General features: G+C 44.4%; 1 protein-coding gene across 1 annotated transcript in view; it reads left to right on the top strand.

Annotated features, from left to right (window-relative positions):
• The window catches only part of LOC139422710 (dymeclin), a 216,526-nt gene that overhangs the window by 18,104 nt on the left and 177,711 nt on the right, over positions 1-20,711 (top strand). The window contains exon 6 of the mRNA XM_071173985.1: positions 6,340-6,412. Within this exon, the coding sequence (XP_071030086.1) occupies positions 6,340-6,412 (73 nt within the window). The remainder of the gene's footprint in view (positions 1-6,339; positions 6,413-20,711) is intronic.

Below are 20,711 nucleotides of genomic sequence, written 5' to 3'. Positions count from 1 at the left end.
AGTAGCCACCCTTTGCCTTGATGACAGCTTTGCACACTCTTGGGTTTTCTCTTAACCAGCTCCACTGGGAATGCTTTTCCAACAGTCTTGAAGGAGTTCCCACATATGCTTTTCCTTCACTTCACTCTGTGGTCCAACTCATCCCAAACCGTCTCAATTGGGTTGAGGTTGGTGATTGTTGAAGCCAGGTCATCTGATGCAGCACTCCATCACACCAAAGGACAGATTTCCACCAGTCTAATGTCCATTGTTTCTGTTTCTTGGCCCAAGCAAACCTCTTCTTCTTATTGGTGTCCTTTTAGTAGTGGTTTCTTTGCAGCAATTTGACCATGAAGGCCTGATTTCACGCAGTCTCCTCTGAACAGTTGATGTTTAGATGTCTGTTTCTTGAACTCTGTGAAGCATTTATTTGGGCTGCAATTTCTGAGGCCTTTAACTTTAATGAACTTATCCTCTGCAGCAGACTTAACTCTGGGTCTTCCTTTCCTGTGGTGGTCCTCATGAGAGCCAGTTTCATTATAGCGCTCGATGGTTTTTGCAACTGCACTTGAAGAAACTTTCAAAGTTCTTGACATTTTCTGCATTGACTGACCTTCATGTCTTAAAGTAATGATGGACTGTCATTTCTCTTTGCTTATTTGAGCTGTTCTTGCCATAATATGGACTTGATCTTTTACCAAATAGGGCTATCTTCTGTATACCAACCCTACCTTGTCATAACACAACTGATTGGCTTAAGAAGGAAAGAAATTCCACAAATTAACATTTTAAGCCACACCTGTTAATTGAAATACATTCCAGGTATTACCTCATGAAGCTGGTTGAGAGAATGCTAAGAGTGTGCAATGCTGTCATCAAGGCAAAGGGTGGCTACTTTGAAGAACCTCAAATATATATTTAGATTTGTTGAACACTTTTTTTGGTTACTACAGGATTCCATATGTGTTATTTCACAGTTTTGATGTCTTCACTATTATTCTACAATGTAGAAAATAGTAAAAATAAAGAAAAAACCTTGAATGAGTAGGTGTGTCCACTTTTGACTGGTACTGTACATCCTGGGGATGTAACGATTCACCGATACGCATCGGTCCCCGATTCAAATGTTTAAGATACAAGTGCATCGGTCCGTGGACCCCAAACCGATCCAAATGTAGCATGCATCGGTCAGAAAATCAATTCAAAAGTTACAAATCACTGGTTCGCATTTTTTTGTTGTTGCTCATATTACATTCTATCTACCTTCCGAATATACCTCTAATCTTCTGTGACAACTGATGTGTCCTCTCCTTCAGTGTCAAACATTGACCTACAAGTCATTTTGCATGCTGAACAACCCCAGGTAATATCAGTAGCCTGGGCAAACTGTGCACTGTTCCCAGCTTCACGCGCAGTCTAACGTGAGGTAGGCGGCCTACTCCAAATGCTAAAATGGCTAGCTTGATATTAGGCTTTGTTAGTTAAGTGACAACCTGTGTAATTTTCTAGGTTATTGTTATTTATACGCTGTTGAAAATCTATTTTTCCCAGAATGAAAGTGATCTACCGGAGACGCATCTCATCTGACTATAGCTGCTGAATGGGGCTGACAATAGCTTTTATTTTGATTGTTCAGGTTCACCATCAGCAATAGCAAAAAAATCTGTGTATATATGGTCATTTAAGAAATACATACTATACAGGGTAAAGATGATCATTTCATAACGAGGACAGCAATCACAGAGGAGAAGAGAAAATCACTCCAGAACGGTCAAAATCATTCAATTATGAGACGGGTGAAATCCAAAGTTGTGCTATATATTCATTGGCTATATTTCATAGCTCATTTCTAAAGATAAACATTGATACATTACTAGCTGAAACACAATCTGCAAAAATGTCAAGTAAATTAGTTGGTGATGGTGATTTCAGAACCAAAGTGTGGGAGAACAAAAAAGATAGGCTACATTACCCCCCCCCCCCCCCCAAAACAAAGAAAATCTGGTAATAGTCTCCTTTATGGCTCAGTTTAGGGCCTACTTACATCAATTGCACACACTCATACACACAGAGAGAAAAATAAAAAAAGTTGGCTCAGACAGACCCGGCTCAGGCAGACCCGGCTCAGACAGACCCAGCTCATGATGGCCATCAGCGGCAGATTTGAATTTAGAATTGAAAAATGAATGTTATTCTCCAATAAATGTTGGTGCATCGAATTGTATCGCATTAATTTGTTCTCTAATCAAACTAAAATCGTTTCAAACTAATCGTTCCTGTATTGGAGCTCATCTGTACGTATCGAGTCGTCTTGAAAGGGAAAGCTGCACATCCCTAATATATCCAGACACCCCTATGGTCAATCACAACAGGTAAACGATAAATGGACGTTTGCCATGATGAAACAATCTACAAGACCGCCCGGTTCTCATCTCTGTTGCCCTAGCTCAGAGCATTTTTACACTCAGTCCTCAGTTTATTAGGTACACCAGCCCATTGACAGAAATAGTTAGCTCCTACCAACAGTGAGTCACTTGGCCGTGGCTTGCTGTATAAAGTAGGCAGACCGGTATCGAGGCATTGTGACTGTTCGATTGAACGCTAGAATGCGCAAAACTATTGACCTAAGCGTCTTTGAGCGTGGTAAGTAACTGCTCATGAACGGCACCTCGGGAATGCGTAACTCGCCGGTCCTTGTCACAGATGGGCAGCAGACGACTACTCTGGATTCCACTCCTATCAGCTAAAAACAGTAAGAAGTGGCTCCAGTCAACGATGAACAACACTTGACAATCGAGGAGTGGAAAAACAAAGCCTGGTCTGACAAATCCCAGTTCCTGTTGCGTCATGCTGATGGCAGAGTTCAAATTGTACTTTTTGGTCCACCTCCCACTGTGGCAGGTAGATGAGAGAAATCTACAAGACACATTTTTTTACGCAAAAATTAAACCAACATAACACACCAAAAAGGATGCGCATGCTTTGTAATGTTTCTAAAACAAATGTATTACAATTAAGAAGTGTGGTACAGGGATGTGAAGTAGTATTTTTCCCCTTTCTGATTCTCTCTCTTTTTCATGTTTTTTCTCCTGAATGTTGTCAGATCTTCAGTAAAACCTGATATTAGATAAAGGGAACCTGAGTTTACAACAACAACAAAATATACTTATTTTATTTATTTAATAAACAAAGTTTTGCAACACCAAATTCCCCTATGTGAAAAGTAATTACCCACTTTACAGTCAATAAATGGTTGTGACTCCTTAAGCTGCAACGACTCCAACCAAACAGTTCCTGTAGTTGTTGATCTCACTTCTCTGTGGAGGAATTTTGTCCCTCTCTTCCATGCAGAACTGCTGTAACTCAGTGACATTTGTGGGTTTTCAACCATGAACTACTCGTTTTAAGTCCTACCACAACATCTCAATTGGGATTAGATTAGGTCTGGACTTTGACTAGGCCATTCCCAAAACTTCATATGTTGCTTTTTAACCATTTCAATGTAGACTTGATTGTGTGTTTTGGATCATTGTCTTGCTTCACTTCAGCTTCAGCTCACAGACAGATGGCCTGACATTCTCCTGTAGAAGTCTCTGGTACAGAACAGAATTAATGTTTCCTTCTTTAAAGGGAAGTCATCCAGGTTCTGAGGAATCAAAGCATCCCCAAACCACCACCACCACCATGCTTGACCGTTTTATGAGGTTTTTACTGTGGAATGCAGTGTTTGGTTTTCACCAGACACAATGAGACCCGTCTTGTTCAAAAAAGTGGACTCAAGTTTTTCAAGACTCTTGGAAAAATGTTCTATGGACAGATGAGTCAACTATCATTTTTTTTGGATGACATGGGTAGACTTTAGTTTCAAGTAAATTAGACCAACTTTTAAGCCTGTGACCAGCTCTTCGAAAATAAATAATATACAGTTCCTTGCGAAAGTATTCGGCCCCCTTGAACTTTGCGACCTTTTGCCACATTTCAGGCTTCAAACATAAAGATATAAAACTGTATTTTTTTGTGAAGAATCAACAACAAGTGGGACACAATCATGAAGTGGAACGACATTTATTGGATATTTCAAACTTTTTTAACAAATCAAAAACGGAAAAATTGGGCGTGCAAAATTATTCAGCCCCCTTAAGTTAATACTTTGTAGCGCCACCTTTTGCTGCGATTACAGCTGTAAGTCGCTTGGGGTATGTCTCTATCAGTTTTGCACATCGAGAGACTGAAATGTTTTCCCATTCCTCCTTGCAAAACAGCTCGAACTCAGTGAGGTTGGATGGGGAGCATTTGTGAACAGCAGTTTTCAGTTCTTTCCACAGATTCTCGATTGGATTCAGGTCTGGACTTTGACTTGGCCATTCTAACACCTGGATATGTTTATTTTTGAACCATTCCATTGTAGATTTTGCTTTATGTTTTGGATCATTGTCTTGTTGGAAGACAAATCTCCGTCCCAGTCTCAGGTCTTTTGCAGACTCCATCAGGTTTTCTTCCAGAATGGTCCTGTATTTGGCTCCATCCATCTTCCCATCAATTTTAACAATCTTCCCTGTCCCTGCTGAAGAAAAGAAGGCCCAAACCATGATGCTGCCACCACCATGTTTGACAGTGGGGATGGTGTGTTCAGCTGTGTTGCTTTTACGCCAAACATAACGTTTTGCATTGTTGCCAAAAAGTTCAATTTTGGTTTCATCTGACCAGAGCACCTTCTTCCACATGTTTGGTGTGTCTCCCAGGTGGCTTGTGGCAAACTTTAAACAACACTTTTTATGGATATCTTTAAGAAATGGCTTTCTTCTTGCCACTCTTCCATAAAGGCCAGATTTGTGCAATATACGACTGATTGTTGTCCTATGGACAGAGTCTCCCACCTCAGCTGTAGATCTCTGCAGTTCATCCAGAGTGATCATGGGCCTCTTGGCTGCATCTCTGATCAGTCTTCTCCTTGTATGAGCTGAAAGTTTAGAGGGACGGCCAGGTCTTAGTAGATTTGCAGTGGTCTGATACTCCTTCCATTTCAATATTATCGCTTGCACAGTGCTCCTTGGGATGTTTAAAGCTTGGGAAATCTTTTTGTATCCAAATCCGGCTTTAAACTTCTTAAACAGTATCTCGGACCTGCCTGGTGTGTTCCTTGTTCTTCATGATGCTCTCTGCGCTTTTAACGGACCTCTGAGACTATCACAGTGCAGGTGCATTTATACGGAGACTTGATTACACACTGGTGGATTGTATTTATCATCATTAGTCCTTTAGGTCAACATTGGATCATTCAGAGATCCTCACTGAACTTCTGGAGAGAGTTTGCTGCACTGAAAGTAAAGGGGCTGAATAATTTTGCACGCCCAATTTTTCAGTTTTTGATTTGTTAAAAAAGTTTGAAATATCCAATAAATGTCGTTCCACTTCATGATTGTGTCCCACTTGTTGTTGATTCTTCACAAAAAAATACAGTTTTATATCTTTATGTTTGAAGCCTGAAATGTGGCAAAAGGTCAAGGGGGCCGAATACTTTCGCAAGGCACTGTATATATATTTCACTCAGCTCTTCACGTGCGCACAGCCCCCCAGCCAGTCTGGCTGTGCGAGGTGGCATAGGCAATATAGGCGTTTGTGGTTCTTTGACTTTGTGCGATTATTTACCAGCTATGAAACAAAACGCCAGAAATACTTTGAAAACAGCTACTGAAGCATTTATGTCACTATAAATGTGATCATTCTTGACTTTGTATTCACAAATGAGAGTGAAATGCTCGCACTGTGGAGCACTGACCACACGCCAATGTGGCTGGTGAAATAGATGTTTTTATCCACCAATGCCAAAATATACCCGCAGGTGTCAATTTTAGGCTCTGGTCCATGGCTCCATCCTGCCTGGTGTCAATGGTACAGACTGGTGGCAGTGGTGTAATGGTGTGGGGAACGTTAGTTCCCTTATACCAATTCAGCAACGTTTCCATTACCAGAAGAAATCAAGCTGTTCTGGTGGCAAAGTGGGTCTGACCCGGTACTAGATGGGTATACCTAATAAACCTAATAAACCTATACACTGAGTGTATATTTAATAGCGATCAAGGCCATGCATCCAACAGAGCCACCCCACTGTGCCTTGGGGTCTTCTCACGTGCGTAGGTTTTCCTGTGAGGTGAGCTTGGGTCTCCACTCTCCACCTTTTTCTATTGAACCCAAATGGACACAAAGTACTCTTTGTAGAGGTAGGGGGTCAGTGTAGCTGTTGGCTGGTCTAATTGAAAGGTGGTTGAAAGCAGAGACAGGCTAAGTAATTGGCTAAACTTCTGTCCCTCTCTCCCTCCCTCGGTCTCTGTCTCTCTCCCTCTCTCTCTCATTCTGCAGACACGGGGAGAGAGGACTTGCTGGAGGAGCTGATGTGTAACCTGGTACACCTGGTCGTGGAGGTGCCCCTGCTGTGAGTACCGTGGTGGGGAGAGGGCTAGGGGTGGACTGAGTCTGGACCCCCTATGGCTCCCACCTGGGGTGGAGGGAGGGAGGATGAGGGGTACACCTGGCTATGGAGGTGCCCCTGCTGTGAGGGGTTGGTGCAGAGGGGGATGGATGGGCACTGAGTCTGGAGCCCGTCTGGCCTCCTCCAGCTGTTTTTAATGGGCTCTTGGATGGTGATACATGAAAGGCCAGCTATTCTAGATACCTGCTGCATTGAAATATTTGATCTCCACACACCGACTGGGTCATCAGTTAGCATTTTATCCCTCTCCCCTTTTCACATTAAAGCCTCTTAAAATGGGACCCTAAGTCCTAAAGGGACCATCTGTCGTGGGTAGATGGGGGTAGTCGGGGGGGGGGGGTGATGGTCCTGTCTTCTGTACCTGCTCCCCCCAAAAGGTTGAATATAGAGAGCTCCAGTGTGAAAGGGCCAGTAGAACCAGGTCAAGTTGAATATAGAGAGCTCCAGTATGAATGGGCCAGTAGCACCAGGCCAGGTTGAATATAGAGAGCTCCAGTGTGAAAGGGCCAGTAGAACCAGGTCAAGTTGAATATAGAGAGCTCCAGTATGAATGGGCCAGTAGCACCAGGCCAGGTTGAATATAGAGAGCTCCAGTGTGAAAGGGCCAGTAGAACCAGGTCAAGTTGAATATAGAGAGCTCCAGTGTGAAAGGGCCAGTAGAACCAGGTCAAGTTGAATATAGAGAGCTCCAGTGTGAAAGGGCCATTTGCACCAGGTCTTTATTTTTTTATTTGATTTTACCAGGTAAATTGACTGAGAACACTGTTCTCATTTACAGCAACGACCTGGGGAATAGTTACAGGGGAGAGGAGGGGGATGAATGAGGCAATTGTAAACTGCCGATAGCAAAGGGACATTTGCGAGAGGTTCTCCAGAGACAATACTGTTGTGTAAACTTCTGAAATGATCCCATCTGTAGCGCTACCTCGAGGTTGGGCCCAACTGTCGCCCCCCGCTGGGCAGTGTGAACAGTCTTGTTGTGTTCAGGACTTCTACAGTATAAATGGTTATAGCAGAGCAATATTTCTGAAATATATATAGTTATTTTCCTTATAGTTGAGACTTGTTTTTTTATTGAGGTTTTACCTTAAATTGCAGTAACAGCCTGTTACATTCTGAAAATGTTGCAGTAGCTGATTGTTGCTCTTAGCCACGGAAACTATGGAAACCGGTTCCTTGCACCAACATTATAAAAAAAACTCAAAACAACTGTTGACACTATCTCAAAGGGTTGACATATGAAAGTCAACATATTGAGATGGTAGATCATACAAATATATACTTTCTTTTCATTTGTAACATTGTTTGGCGATTTCAGAGGTGGCACCACAGGTCCCAGAGTGGTGGTGGGGTGGGGGATTATTATGATGGGGCTCAGAGTTTTTCCTGATCTGGTAAGCCAACCTAACCAGGTAAAACTCTTGGTATGACATAGTAATAAATCAGATTTAAAAAATGGTTTCATATGGGCTATGATGGGACCAGTTGTTTCTAATCATCTCATATTCTAAAAAAAACTCCTGGCCCTAGGGTGGTTGAAAATATCACAATCCTGTCAAACAAATCATGAGGCTAATCAGTCTAAACAACAATACTTTATCCCTCTTTTCAACACTTTTGTGTCTATCTTTTTTTGTGAAACCAAATCAAAAGTACTGGGGGAAAAGCCAGCTGGCCAAATGTTTGTTGACGGCCCTGCTGTGCTGATCTCTGCAACATGGATAGATGGAAATTGCCACACAATGCTACAAGTGAAGAAACATAACCTATGTATGATCTATTTGTACAGTATGTACTTTATTTTTAGGTGGTTCCATATATAACAGCTCAACATTTCAACTCCCCGGTGAATTATAGCCTACCCACGTTAACAGTGACAATGTTCTTTTACAAGATGTAGCCTGAACCTAATAGTTTGGTATGTTGTAAGGTAGTACCTACTGTACTTTTATATTCGTATTAAAGGGGTAATCATTCAATTTTGATAGGCTGATGTTACTTGATAAAGACATGTTAGCTTTAGCTAGCGGTAACCGTGATATTTTTTTTGAAGCTAAAATGTAATGAGTGTACATATTAGATTATAAACCCTTCAGGGCATAAAATGAGAACCTGCCACCCGCCAACTGCGGGTAGATTTAGGTATTGGTGGGTAAGAATGTCTATTTCACTATCCACATTGGTGGGTGTCTCTACAGTGGGAGCACAACATTCGCATTTGTGAATAAACAGAGTCAAAAGTCAAGTGTGAGAATCAAATGAAATTTTATCGGTCACATACACATGGTTTGCAGATGTTAATGCGAGTGTAGCAAAATGCTTGTGCTTCTGTTTCCGACCGTGCAGTAATATCTACCAAGTAATCTAACAATTCCCCAACTACCTAATACACACATCTAAAGGGGTGAATGAGAATATGTACATATAAATAATGGATGAGCGATGACCGTGCGGCATAGGCAATATGCAGTAGATGGTATAGAACAGTAAATACATATGACATGAGTAATGTAGGATATGTAGACAAATTTTTAAAGTGGCTTCATTTGGCTAGTGGCTAGTGATCCATTTATTAAAGTGGCCAGTTGATTGGGTCTCAATGTAGGCAGCAGCCTCTGAGTTAGTGATTGATGTTTGGCAGTCTGATGACCTTGAGATAGAAGCTGTTTTTCAGTCTCTCGGTCCCAGCTTTGATGCACCTGTACTGACCTCGCCTTCTGGATGATAGCGGTGTGAACAGGCAGTGGCTCGGGTGGTTGTTGTCCTTGATGATCTTTCTGACCTTCCTGTGACATCGGGTGGTGTAGGTGTCCTGGAGGGCAGGTAGTTTGCCCCCGGTGATGCGTTGTCCAGACCGCACCACCCTCTGGAGAGCCTTGCGGTTGAGGTCGGTGCAGTTGCCGTACCAGGCGGTGATACACCCCGACAGGATGCTCTCGATTGTGCATTTGTAAAAGTTTGTCAGGTTTTTGGGTGACAAGCCACATTTCTGCAGCCTCGCTGTTGCGCCTTCTTCACCACACAGTCTGTTTAGGTGGACCATTTCAGTTTGTCTGTGATGTGTACACCGAGGAACTTTAAACTTTCCACCTTCTCCACTGCTGTTCCTTCGATGTGGAATAGGGGGGTGCTTCCACGGCTGTTTCCTGAAGTCCACGATCATCTCCTTTGTTTTGTTGACGTTGAGTGTGAGGTTATTTTCCCGACACTACACTCCGAGTGACATCACCTCGTCCCTGTAGGCTGTCTCATCGTTGTTGGTCATCAAGCCCACTGCTGTTATGTCATCTGCAAACTTGATGATTGAGTTTGAGGCCTGCATGGCCACGCACTCATGGGTGAACAGGGAGTACAGGAGGGGACTGAGCACGCACCCTTGTGGGACCCCAGTGTTGAGAGTCAGCAAAGTGAAGACTTTGTTTCCCACCTTCACCTCCTGGGGGCGGCCCATCAAAGTCCAGGACCCAATTGCACAGGTCAGGGTTGGGACCCAGGGACTCCAGCTTCATGATGAGCTTGGAGAGTACTATGGTGTTGAATGCTAAACTGTAGTCAATGAACAGCATTCTTACATAGGTATTCCTCTTGACCAGATGGGATAGGGCAGTGTTTTGGCGATTGCATCGTCTGTGGACCTGTTGGGGCGGTATGCAAACTGACGTGGGTCTAGGGTGGCCGGTAAGGTGAAGGTGATATGATCCTTGACTATTCTCTCAAAGCACTTCATGATGACAGAAGTGAATTAGTCATTTAGTTATCTTTGCCTTCTTGGGTACAGGAACAATGGTGGCCATCTTGAAGCATGAGGGGACAGCAGACTGGGATAGGGAGTGATTGAATATGCCCGTAAACACACCGGCCAGCTGGTCTGCGCATGTAGTCTGTAATCTGTGCGAGTTGCGATTTAGTATTCGTTTTCAACGTATTTCTGCTGTTTCCTTTCATAGCTGCTGATTGGAGGCGCTGGCACAGGCATAAAAGTTTGTCTAAATGACCCAAGTCAGCAAAGTAAGATTTTGTCCAAGTGTTTCTTGGCTATTTACATTATTTAGTTTAAAAGCTTGGTTGTTTTTCAAAGTTAGCTTGAATCTGCTGCTTCAACTGATAGCGAAGAGCCTGTTTTCTAAACTCAGTCCTGAGGACCCCAAGGGGTGCATGTTTAGTTTTTTGCCATAGCACTACACAGCTGATTCAAATAATCAACTAATCATCAAGCTTTGACAATTTGAATCAGCTGTGTGGTGTTAGGGCAGAAACCAAAATGTGGTCCCCGGAGGACCGAGGTTTGGAAACGCTGCTGTAGGCGTTGTCTACTGACAACTAGTCAGATCCCAAATCTCTCACACACACACGTGACATGACTCGTGTGAACCCCGTTACCACGATATCCTCCTGCCCTTAAAGGGGTAGCTGAACATTCTGGTTATATGACTCAAGTCACAAAAATGTTTATGAAATTGAGCAATATACCACATTACTTCTTACTACGTTTCTTGTTTTAGAAACATAAAACTTGGTTATCATTTTTTTTAATGCAATTATGGCACAAAAATATTTTGGCTGGTAAAAAAATCTTAGTGGTTTGCAGATTTCGTTTTATCTACCTGCCACAGTGGCTGGTGAAGAAAAAGTACATTTTAGGCCCTGAAACCCTTTAATTGTCTGTACATGCTTGTGAATTGTTGCTTATTTCAAGAGTGTAATGTGGAAGAGTTACTTGCTTAAAGGAACATTTCAAAATCCTTCATCTCCAGCACCACCCCAACATCAACATATGTGAAAATGGCACTTTTCTATGTTTTGTATTTAAAAAGATAGAGGAAGATGTTTCGAATTCATCATCGGTGTGCAATGTGTGATTTTTAACCAATTTTGAATAGGCATTGCATACCTGTTGCCTACTAATTGGTTAATGTTATTGGAAACCTCTATCTCCCGAGTGGCGCAGCGGTCTAAGGCACTGCATCTCAGTGCAAAAGGTCCCTGGTTCGAATCTAGGCTGCATCACATCCGGCTGTGATTGGGAGTCCCATAGGGCGGTGCACAATTGGCCCAGCGTCGTCTGGGTTTGGCCGGGCTAGGCCATCATTTGTAAATAAGAATTTGTTCTGAACTGACTTTCCTAGTTAAATAAAGGTTCAATAAAAATCAAACAAAATCAAACCTATTTCACAACAAAATAGAGAAGCATCATTTTCTCATGTTGAGGTGGTGCTGGAGATGATTAACATTTTTTTTTATTTCCCTTTAATATTACCAAGTGGAATAGTTTGCACTGGTTCTCCTCCTGGCTAGTGGTTACAGTGACATTCACACTACTTTGAGAACGTCAACCAAACCCTCTCTCCCGTCACTAATGTCAATTGAAAAGTGTATGTACATATTGTGTCAATTGAAATTCCGTCCTGATAACTCTATTCAGTGAGGAGAATAAGCCCCCCCTTATCCCTATCAGATGGAATAGAGGTCTCTGGCAAAGGTTCAGAGGCAAAGGGTTACTGGATCGCTGGGTTCCTATTGCAGCATGGGTTCATGGGCCATCTGGTGGGATGAGGACACACACAGTGAGTAAGGAGGGGCAGTTGAGAGACAGGGAGGGTCAAAAGGAGAGGCGAGAGCTGGGCGGTAAGGGGAGAGGAGCCCCCTTGGTTGGCTGGATTACAGTCCTCTGTTTGGGGGTGGGACACAGAGCCAATGTCCTGGGGAGGGAGTGGAGGGACAGGATGGTCAGTGTGTGTCTATGGCTGTGTTCCAAATGATATCCTTTTCCCTATATAGTGCACTACTTCTGACCTGATGGACTAGGATGCTGTTTGGGACGCAGTCTCTGCTGTGCTGATTGGGCATCTTGCTTTGGCTCTGTGCTTTGTTGGGTTCTGTGGCGCCGGGCGGGTCTTGTTGAGTCGGCCTAGATCTGGACCGGCATGGCTGGCGCTGGTGTACATTTCAAAGGCATTTTTCCATTTCGCCTCCGTCCTGTCTCTCTGTCCTCGGTCGCCTTTGTGCTTCTCCAACACACAGAGGTGTGTGTGTCTGTAAAATCACAACTATTATTTTGGCATGCCATACACTCCTCAAGGTCTGTGGAAGTGTCTGCTGAAAGCCTGAGTCTCCCTCTGTGTGTGTCTGTGTGATGAGTCTGGCCATGCTCCAGGCACAGATTGCCTTCCTCCCTCAGAACACTCTGTAATATAAATGCATCAGCGACGTCCATGTTCCGTGGAATGTTCTCAGAATGTCCTTGTGTTCCGTTCCTCCTCCGTGTGATCGTCATGCCCAAAACATATGAGCCATGATGATGATGTTGATGATGAGGAGGATAAGGGTGAAGAGAAGGAGGATGGAGATTGAGGAGTGTGTGACAGTCACCTTCACATGCACACACACAGGATTTTTCAGCCATTGAAATGCATGGGCGGGTCGCCTGTAAATATGATACAATTATAATTAATACACTATCGTGTATATATATACACACACACACACACTTTTGGCCATATAGTATGTGGACATGCCTTCAAATTAGGTAGGCCACACAAGCTCACAGAACGGGACAGTTGAGTGTAGCTTGCAAAAATCGCCTGTCCTAGCTTGCAACACTCACTACCGAGTTCCAAACTGCCTCTGGAAGCAACGTCAGCACAAGAGCTGTTCGTCGGTAGCTTCATGAAATGGGTTTCAATGGCTGAGCAGCCGAACACAAGCCTAAGATCACCATGTGTTGGCTGGACTGGTGTAAAGCTTTCCGCCATTGGACTCATCTGCGTTGCTTGCTGTTTGGGGTTTTAGGCTGGGTTTCTGTACAGCACTTTGTGACATCGGCTGAGGTAAGAAAGGCTTTAGAAATGCTTTAGATTGATGGACTCTGGAGCAGTGGAAACGCTTTCTCTGGAGTGATGAATTACGCTTCACCATTTAGCAGTCCAATGGACAAATCTGGGTTTGGCGGATGCCAGGAGAAGCTACCTGCCCGAATGCATAGTGCCAACTGTTAAGTTGGGTGGAGGAGGAATAATGATCTGGGGCTCATGGTTCGGGCCCCTTAGTTCCAGTGAAGGGAAATCTTAACGCTACAGATGCTAATGACATTCTAGACGATTCTGTACTTCCAACTTAGTGTCAACAGTTTGAGGAAGGCCCTTTTCTGTTCCAGCATGACAATGCCCCGGTGCACAAAGCCAGGTGGTGGTTTTCTGGAAAGAAGAACTTGACTGGTCTGCACAGAGCCCTGACCCCAATCCCATCGAACACCTTTGGGATGAATTGGAATGGCGACTGTGAGCCAGGCCTAACTGCCCAACATCAGTGCCAGACCTCACTAATGCTGTTGTGGCTGAATGGAAGCAAGTCCCTGCAGCAATGTTCCAACTAGAGGTCGACCGATTTATGATTTTTCAACGCTGATACGGATTATTGGAGGACCAAAAAAAGCCGATACCGATTTATCGGACGATTTATTTTTATTTGTAATAATGACAATTACAACAATACTGAATTAACACTTTAACTTAAATATAAAACATAAATAAAATCAATTTAGCCTCAAATAAATAATGAAACATGTTCAATTTGGTTTAAATAATACAAAAACAAAGTGTTGGAGAAGAAGTAATAAGTGCCATGTAAATTTATGTGCCATGTAAAGAAGCTAATGTCTCAGAACATGAGAACATATGAAAGTTGGTGGTTCCTTTTAAATCAAATCAAATCAAATTTATTTGTCACATACACATGGTTAGCAGATGTTAATGCGAGTGTAGCGAAATGCTTGTGCTTCTAGTTCCGACAATGCAGTAATAACCAACGAGTAATCTAACCTAACAATTCCAAAACTACTACCTTATACACACAAGTGTAAAGGGATAAAGAATATGTACATAAAGATATATGAATGAGTGATGGTACAGAGCGGCATAGGCAAGATACAGTAGATGGTATTGAGTGCATTATATACATATGAGATGAGTAATGTAGAGTATGTAAACAAAGTGGCATAGTTTAAAGTGGCTAGTGATACATGTATTACTTAAAGATGCAGTAGATTATATAAAGAACAGTATATACATATACATATGAGATGAATAATGTAGGGTATTATAAACATTATATTAGGTAGCATTGTTTAAAGTGACTAGTGATATATTTTACATCAATTTCCATCTATTCCCATTATTAAAGTGGCTGGAGTTGAGTCAGTGTGTTGGCAGCAGCAACTCAATGCAGTTGCCCCCGTTGATGCGTTGTGCAGACCTCACTACCCTCTGGAGAGCCTTACGGTTGTGGGTGGAGCAGTTGCCGTACCAGGCGGTGATACAGCCCGACAGGATGCTCTCGATTGTGCATCTGTAGAAGTTTGTGAGTGCTTTTGGATGACAAGCCGAATTTCTTCAGCCTCCTGAGGTTGAAGAGGCGCTACTGCGCCTTCTTCACGACGCAGTCTGTGTGGGTGGACCAATTAAAACTTAAAACTTGCTACCCTCTCCACTACTGTCCCATCGATGTGGATAGGGGGGTGCTCCCTCTGCTGTTTCCTGAAGTTCACAATCATCTCCTTAGTTTTGTTGACGTTGAGTGTGAGGTCATTTTCCTAACACCACGCTCCGAGGGCCCTCACCTCCTCCCTGTAGGCCATCTCGTCGTTGTTGGTAATCAAGCCTACCACTGTAGTGTCGTCCGCAAACTTGATGATTGAGGTGGAGGCGTGCGTGGCCACACAGTCGTGGGTGAACAGGGAGTACAGGAGACGGCTCAGAACGCACCCTTGTGGGGCCCCAGTGTTGAGGATCAGCGGGGTGGAGATGTTACCTACCCTCACCACCTGGGGGCGGCCCGTCAGGAAGTCCAGTACCCAGTTGCATATGGCGGGGTCGAGACCCAGGGTCTCGAGCTTGAGGACGAATTTGGAGGGTACTATGGGATTAAATGCTGAGCTGTAGTCGAACAACAGCATTCTCACATAGGTATTCCTCTTGTCCAGATGGGTTAGGGCAGTGTGCAGTGTGGTTGAGATTGCATCGTCTGTGGACCTATTTGGGTGGTAAGCGAATTGGAGTGGGTCTAGGGTGTCAGTGTCAGGTAGGGTGGAGGTGATATGGTCCTTGACTAGTCTCTCAAAGCACTTAATGATGACGGAAGTGACTGCTACGGGGCGGTAGTCCCGTTTTTAACATGAGACTTCAATATTCCAAGGTAAGAGGTTTTAGGTTGTAGTTAATATAGTATTTATAGGACTATTTCTCTATACCATTTGTATTTCATATACCTTTGACTATTGGATGTTCTTATAGGCACTTTAGTATTGCCAGTGTAACAGTATAGCTTCCGTCCCCCTCCTCGCCGCTACCTGGGCTCGAACGAGGAACACATCGACAACAGCCACACTCGAAGCATCGTTACCCATCGCTCCACAAAAGCCGCGGCCCTTGCAGCGCAAGGGGAATAACTACTCCGAATCTAAAAGCAAGTGACGTTTGAAACGGTATTAGCGCACACCCAGCTAACTAGCTAGCCATTTCACATTGGTTACACCAGCCATTAGGCTGATAGTCTTGATGTCATAAACAGCGCTGTGCTTGCGAATAGCTGCTGGCAAAACACACTAAATTGCTGTTTGAATTAATGATTACGGGCCTGCTGCTCAGTCAGACTGCTCTATCAAATCAGACTTAATTATAACATAACACACAGAAATACGAGCCTTTGGTCTAACTAGTGATTATGATTGATTGTTTTTTACAAGATAAGTTTAATGCTAGCCAGCAATTTACCTTGGCTTCTACCTTGGCTTCTACTGCATAAAAGGTATAAAAATAGATATATATTTTTTTTTTATAAAAAATAATCGGAAATCGGCCCCCAAAAATACAGATTTCCGATTGTTATGATTAATCGGCCATTCCGATTAATCGGTCGACCTCTAGTTCCAACATCTAGTGGAAAACCTTCCCAGAAGAGTGGAGGCTGTTATAGCAGCAAAGGGTGGACCAACTCCGTATTAATGCCCATGATTTTGGAATGAGATATTCAACGAGAAGGTGTCCACATACTTTAGTTTATGTAGTGTATGTGAACTAGAGTTGTGTCAGTGTTACCCACCCACACTCAGATAGAGCAGGGAGGAGAGTCAGACTGATATACAGGGGAGACCGTAGGGAGGAGAGTTGGACAGATATACAGGGGAGACCGTAGGGAGGAGAGTCGGACAGATATACAGGGGAGACAGAGCAGGGAGGAGAGTCAGACAGATATACAGGGGAGACAGAGCAGGGAGGAAAGTCAGACAGATATACAGGGGAGACAGTAGGGAGGAGAGTCAGACAGATATACAGGGGAGACAGTAGGGAGGAGAGTCAGACAGATATACAGGGGAGACAGTAGGGAGGAGAGTCAGACAGATATACAGGGGAGACAGTAGGGAGGAGAGTCAGACAGATATACAGGGGAGACAGTAGGGAGGAGAGTCAGACAGATATACAGGGGAGACAGTAGGGAGGAGAGTCAGACAGATATACAGGGGAGACAGAGCAGGGAGGAGAGTCAGACAGATATACAGGGGAGACAGAGCAGGGAGGAGAGTCAGACAGATATACAGGGGAGACAGAGCAGGAAGGAGAGTCAGACAGATATACAGGGGAGACAGTAGGGGGGAGAGTCAGACAGATATACAGGGGAGACAGAGCAGGGAGGAGAGTCAGACAGATATACAGGGGAGACAGTAGGGAGGAGAGTCAGCAAGGAAATGAGAGCCTGGATTGGGACGTGAACCCCGGTCTCCGGTGGAGGACAGTGTATGTGAACTAGTTGTGTCAGTGTTACCCACCCACACTCAGGCACGAGTGACTGTCTGTTCTGTTCGAGTGTGACACTCTACAGGTAACTGTCAACATAAAGGAAACACCTAAATGACGTGTCTTAATCGGGCGTTGGGCCGCCACGAGCCAGAACAGCTGCAATAGATTCTACAAGTGTCTGGAACTCACACCGTCTTCCATGAGAAACTCCATCATTTGCTAGTTAGTTACCTGTATGTCCTGCTGTGTTTTGTGTGTCTGTGTGTCTGTGCGCATCCTGTTGTGTGTGTGTGTGTGTGTCTGGGTTTGTGTGTTTTGTGTCTGACACTACCTTCTAATTTGCAGAGCTAATGATCAACTATTAATACCAACACAATGTCAATACAGAGCTGGTTACCGTGGCTACAGAACAATGTCCTATAGGTCAGGGGTTAATGGGTCAGGGGTGGAGAGAGAGTGTGTGCGTGTGTTTGAATATATCATTAAGTTTTCGGGATGGAAAAGCGTGTGATGGAAAATCGATACGATTCGATGCACAACATTTGATCCAACAATATATTCATTTTCCATTCTAAATGAGAATCTGCTGCTGATGGAGCTCATGAGCTGGGCCTCTATGAGCTGGGCCTCTATGAGCTGGGCCTCTATGAGCTGGGCCTCTCTGAGCTGGGCCTCTCTGAGCTGGGCCTCTCTGAGCTGGGCCTCTCTGAGCTGGGCCTCTCTGAGCTGGTCCTGTATGAGCTGGGCCTCTCTGAGCTGGGTGTTTGTGGGAATGATGCATGTCTATAGTGTATACTATGTAGGCATGTGATCTGAGCCATAAGGGAGACTAGACATCTACCTCCCCACTATCAGATTAGAGCCATAAGGGAGACGAGACATCTACCTCCCCACTATCAGATTAGAGCCATAAGGGAGACTAGATATCTACCTCCCCACTATCAGATTAGAGCCATAAAGGAGACTAGATATCTACCTCCCCACTATCAGATTAGAGCCATAAAGGAGACTAGATATCTACCTCCCCACTATCAGATTAGAGCCATAAGGGAGACTAGACATCTACCTCCCCACTATCAGATTAGAGCCATAAAGGAGACTAGATATCTACCTCCCCACTATCAGATTTGAGCCATAAGGGAGACTAGACATCTACCTCCCCACTATCAGATTAGAGCCATAAGGGAGACTAGATATCTACCTCCCACCTATCAGATTAGAGCCATAAAGGAGACTAGATATCTACCTCCCCACTATCAGATTAGAGCTATAAGGGAGGCTAGATATCTACTTCCCCACTATCAGATTAGAGCTATAAGGGAGACTAGATATCTACCACCTCACTACCACTATCAGATTAGAGCCATACCGGAGACTAGATATCTACCTCCCCACTATCAGATTAGAGCCATACCGGAGACTAGATATCTACCTCCCCACTATCAGATTAGAGCTGTAAGGGAGACTAGATATCTACTTCCCCACTCAGATTAGAGCTATAAGGGAGACTAGATATCTACCTCCCCACTATCAGATTAGATCTATAAGGGAAACTAGACATCTACCTCCCCACTACCACTCTCATAATGTAGGCTGTTGTCAATAGACGGTTGGTTGTTTAGTAATAAAAGTGATGTGCACAACTATGTGCAGTCGTTAAACTACAACAGTGACTGGGTGCAGTAGCTTGGACCGTCACCCACCGAATAGGAAGGTGAACCGGTAACGGGCCCGGCTGTGTTTTACAGACCGTTTAATCGCTGGATGCCAGTCATTCAGTTTCATGCCAAGAGGAAGACTAGGACTCTCTTCCCTTCCTCCCTCAGTGTATGTATCAATACCAGGCAGTGGTATAACAGAACCAGGGGGAAATAGAACCCTGTGTGTCTCTGAATGGGTAAAGCATCCCTGCCTTGTGACATCACAGGCTGTGCTACGGAACTAGAAGAGCGGGGGGACAGGAAGCAGAGGAAAAATGAAGTGGGAGAGAGGGAAAGTGAGTGGGAGAGAGGGAAAGAGAGTGGGAGAGAGGGAAAGAGAGTGGGAGAGAGGGAAAGAGAGTGGGAGAGAGGGAAAGAGAGTGGGAGAGAGGGAAAGAGAGTGGGAGAGAGGGAAAGAGAGTGGGAGAGAGGGAAAGAGAGTGGGAGAGAGGGAAAGAGAGTGGGAGAGAGAGTGGGAGAGAAAGAGAGTGGGAGGGAGGGAAAGAGAGTGGGAGAGAGGGAAAGAGAGTGGGAGAGAGAGTGGGAGAGAAAGAGAGTGGGAGGGAGGGAAAGAGAGTGGGAGAGAGGGAAAGAGAGTGGGAGAGAAAGAGAGTGGGAGGGAGGGAGGGAGGGATAGAGAGAGTGGGAGGGATGGATAGAGAGAGTGGAAGGGATGGAGAGAAATAGTGGGAGGGAGGGATAGAGAGAGCCGGGGAAGTCAAAGACCATAGGGCTCTCTCTCTGACGGCCAGTGTCGCTTTAGTCATGCAGTTATCTCCCAGTGTTGTACTTGGGCAGGAGCTCACCAGAACTGCGCACCGGCACCTCAAATAGAATTTTAACTTAAAAGTGTGGAGGAGTTTAAAATGAGTCCTCAGTGGAAATCAAGCACTGGTTATATCACACAGAGACGCTTCTCCATCTGTTAGTCAGTACGTGTGGTCCAGTTCATCAGCAGGTAACAGTACCACTACCTAGTTTCCTCAGGATGGAACTGGGTCAGTAAACACAATAGAATCCCTGTAGAGGTTGTAGGATGGACTGGATCCTGTAGAGGTTGTAGGATGGACTGGATCCTGTAGAGGTTGTAGGATGGACTGGATCCTGTAGAGCACATATGTCAGAGTCAAGGCCCGCGGGCCACATCCGGCCCGCAAGAAGGTTTTTTACGGCCCCTGGGATGATCTTGATTTATTATTAGAACCGGCCCGCAGCAAGCCGGCAGCCCGCAGATCTTTTACACGCACCAATACTACATTTCCCACAATGCAAAGGTGACGCACCGAGCAGTAGGCTGCTTCATTTCAATATTTATTGGCACAGCAGTCGTCAGCATCACAGTAAAATTAACTTTCAGATACCCATCAAAAATGGCAAAACGGAAGGTGGATACTGAGAACCGGGGGTTTCAAACAAGGTGGGAGTCGGAGTATATGTTCACGAAGGTAGCTGGAAAACCTGTGTGTCTTCTGTGTGGAGAAAGTGTGGCGGTACTGAAAGAGTATAATCTGAGACGACATTATGAAACGAAACACGCGGACACACACGCGGACGCAACTGTCAAGGCCAGTTTTATTTTGGCAGAAGAGATCGCTAAATCAGCCCGGCCATTTACGGAGGGGGATTTCATCAAAAACTGCATGATTAAAGTTTGTGACGAAGTTTGCCCAGAAAAAAGGCAACTCTTTTTAAATGTGAGTCTGAGCAGAAACACCATTGCCGAGAGAGTAGACCAGTTGTCCATCAATCTAA

The sequence above is a fragment of the Oncorhynchus clarkii genome, chromosome 12, assembly GCF_045791955.1.
Source record: "Oncorhynchus clarkii lewisi isolate Uvic-CL-2024 chromosome 12, UVic_Ocla_1.0, whole genome shotgun sequence".
NCBI lineage: Eukaryota > Metazoa > Chordata > Actinopteri > Salmoniformes > Salmonidae > Oncorhynchus > Oncorhynchus clarkii.
Note: the sequence above shows the minus strand (reverse complement) of the source record. Positions and strands in the feature narration are given on the sequence as shown.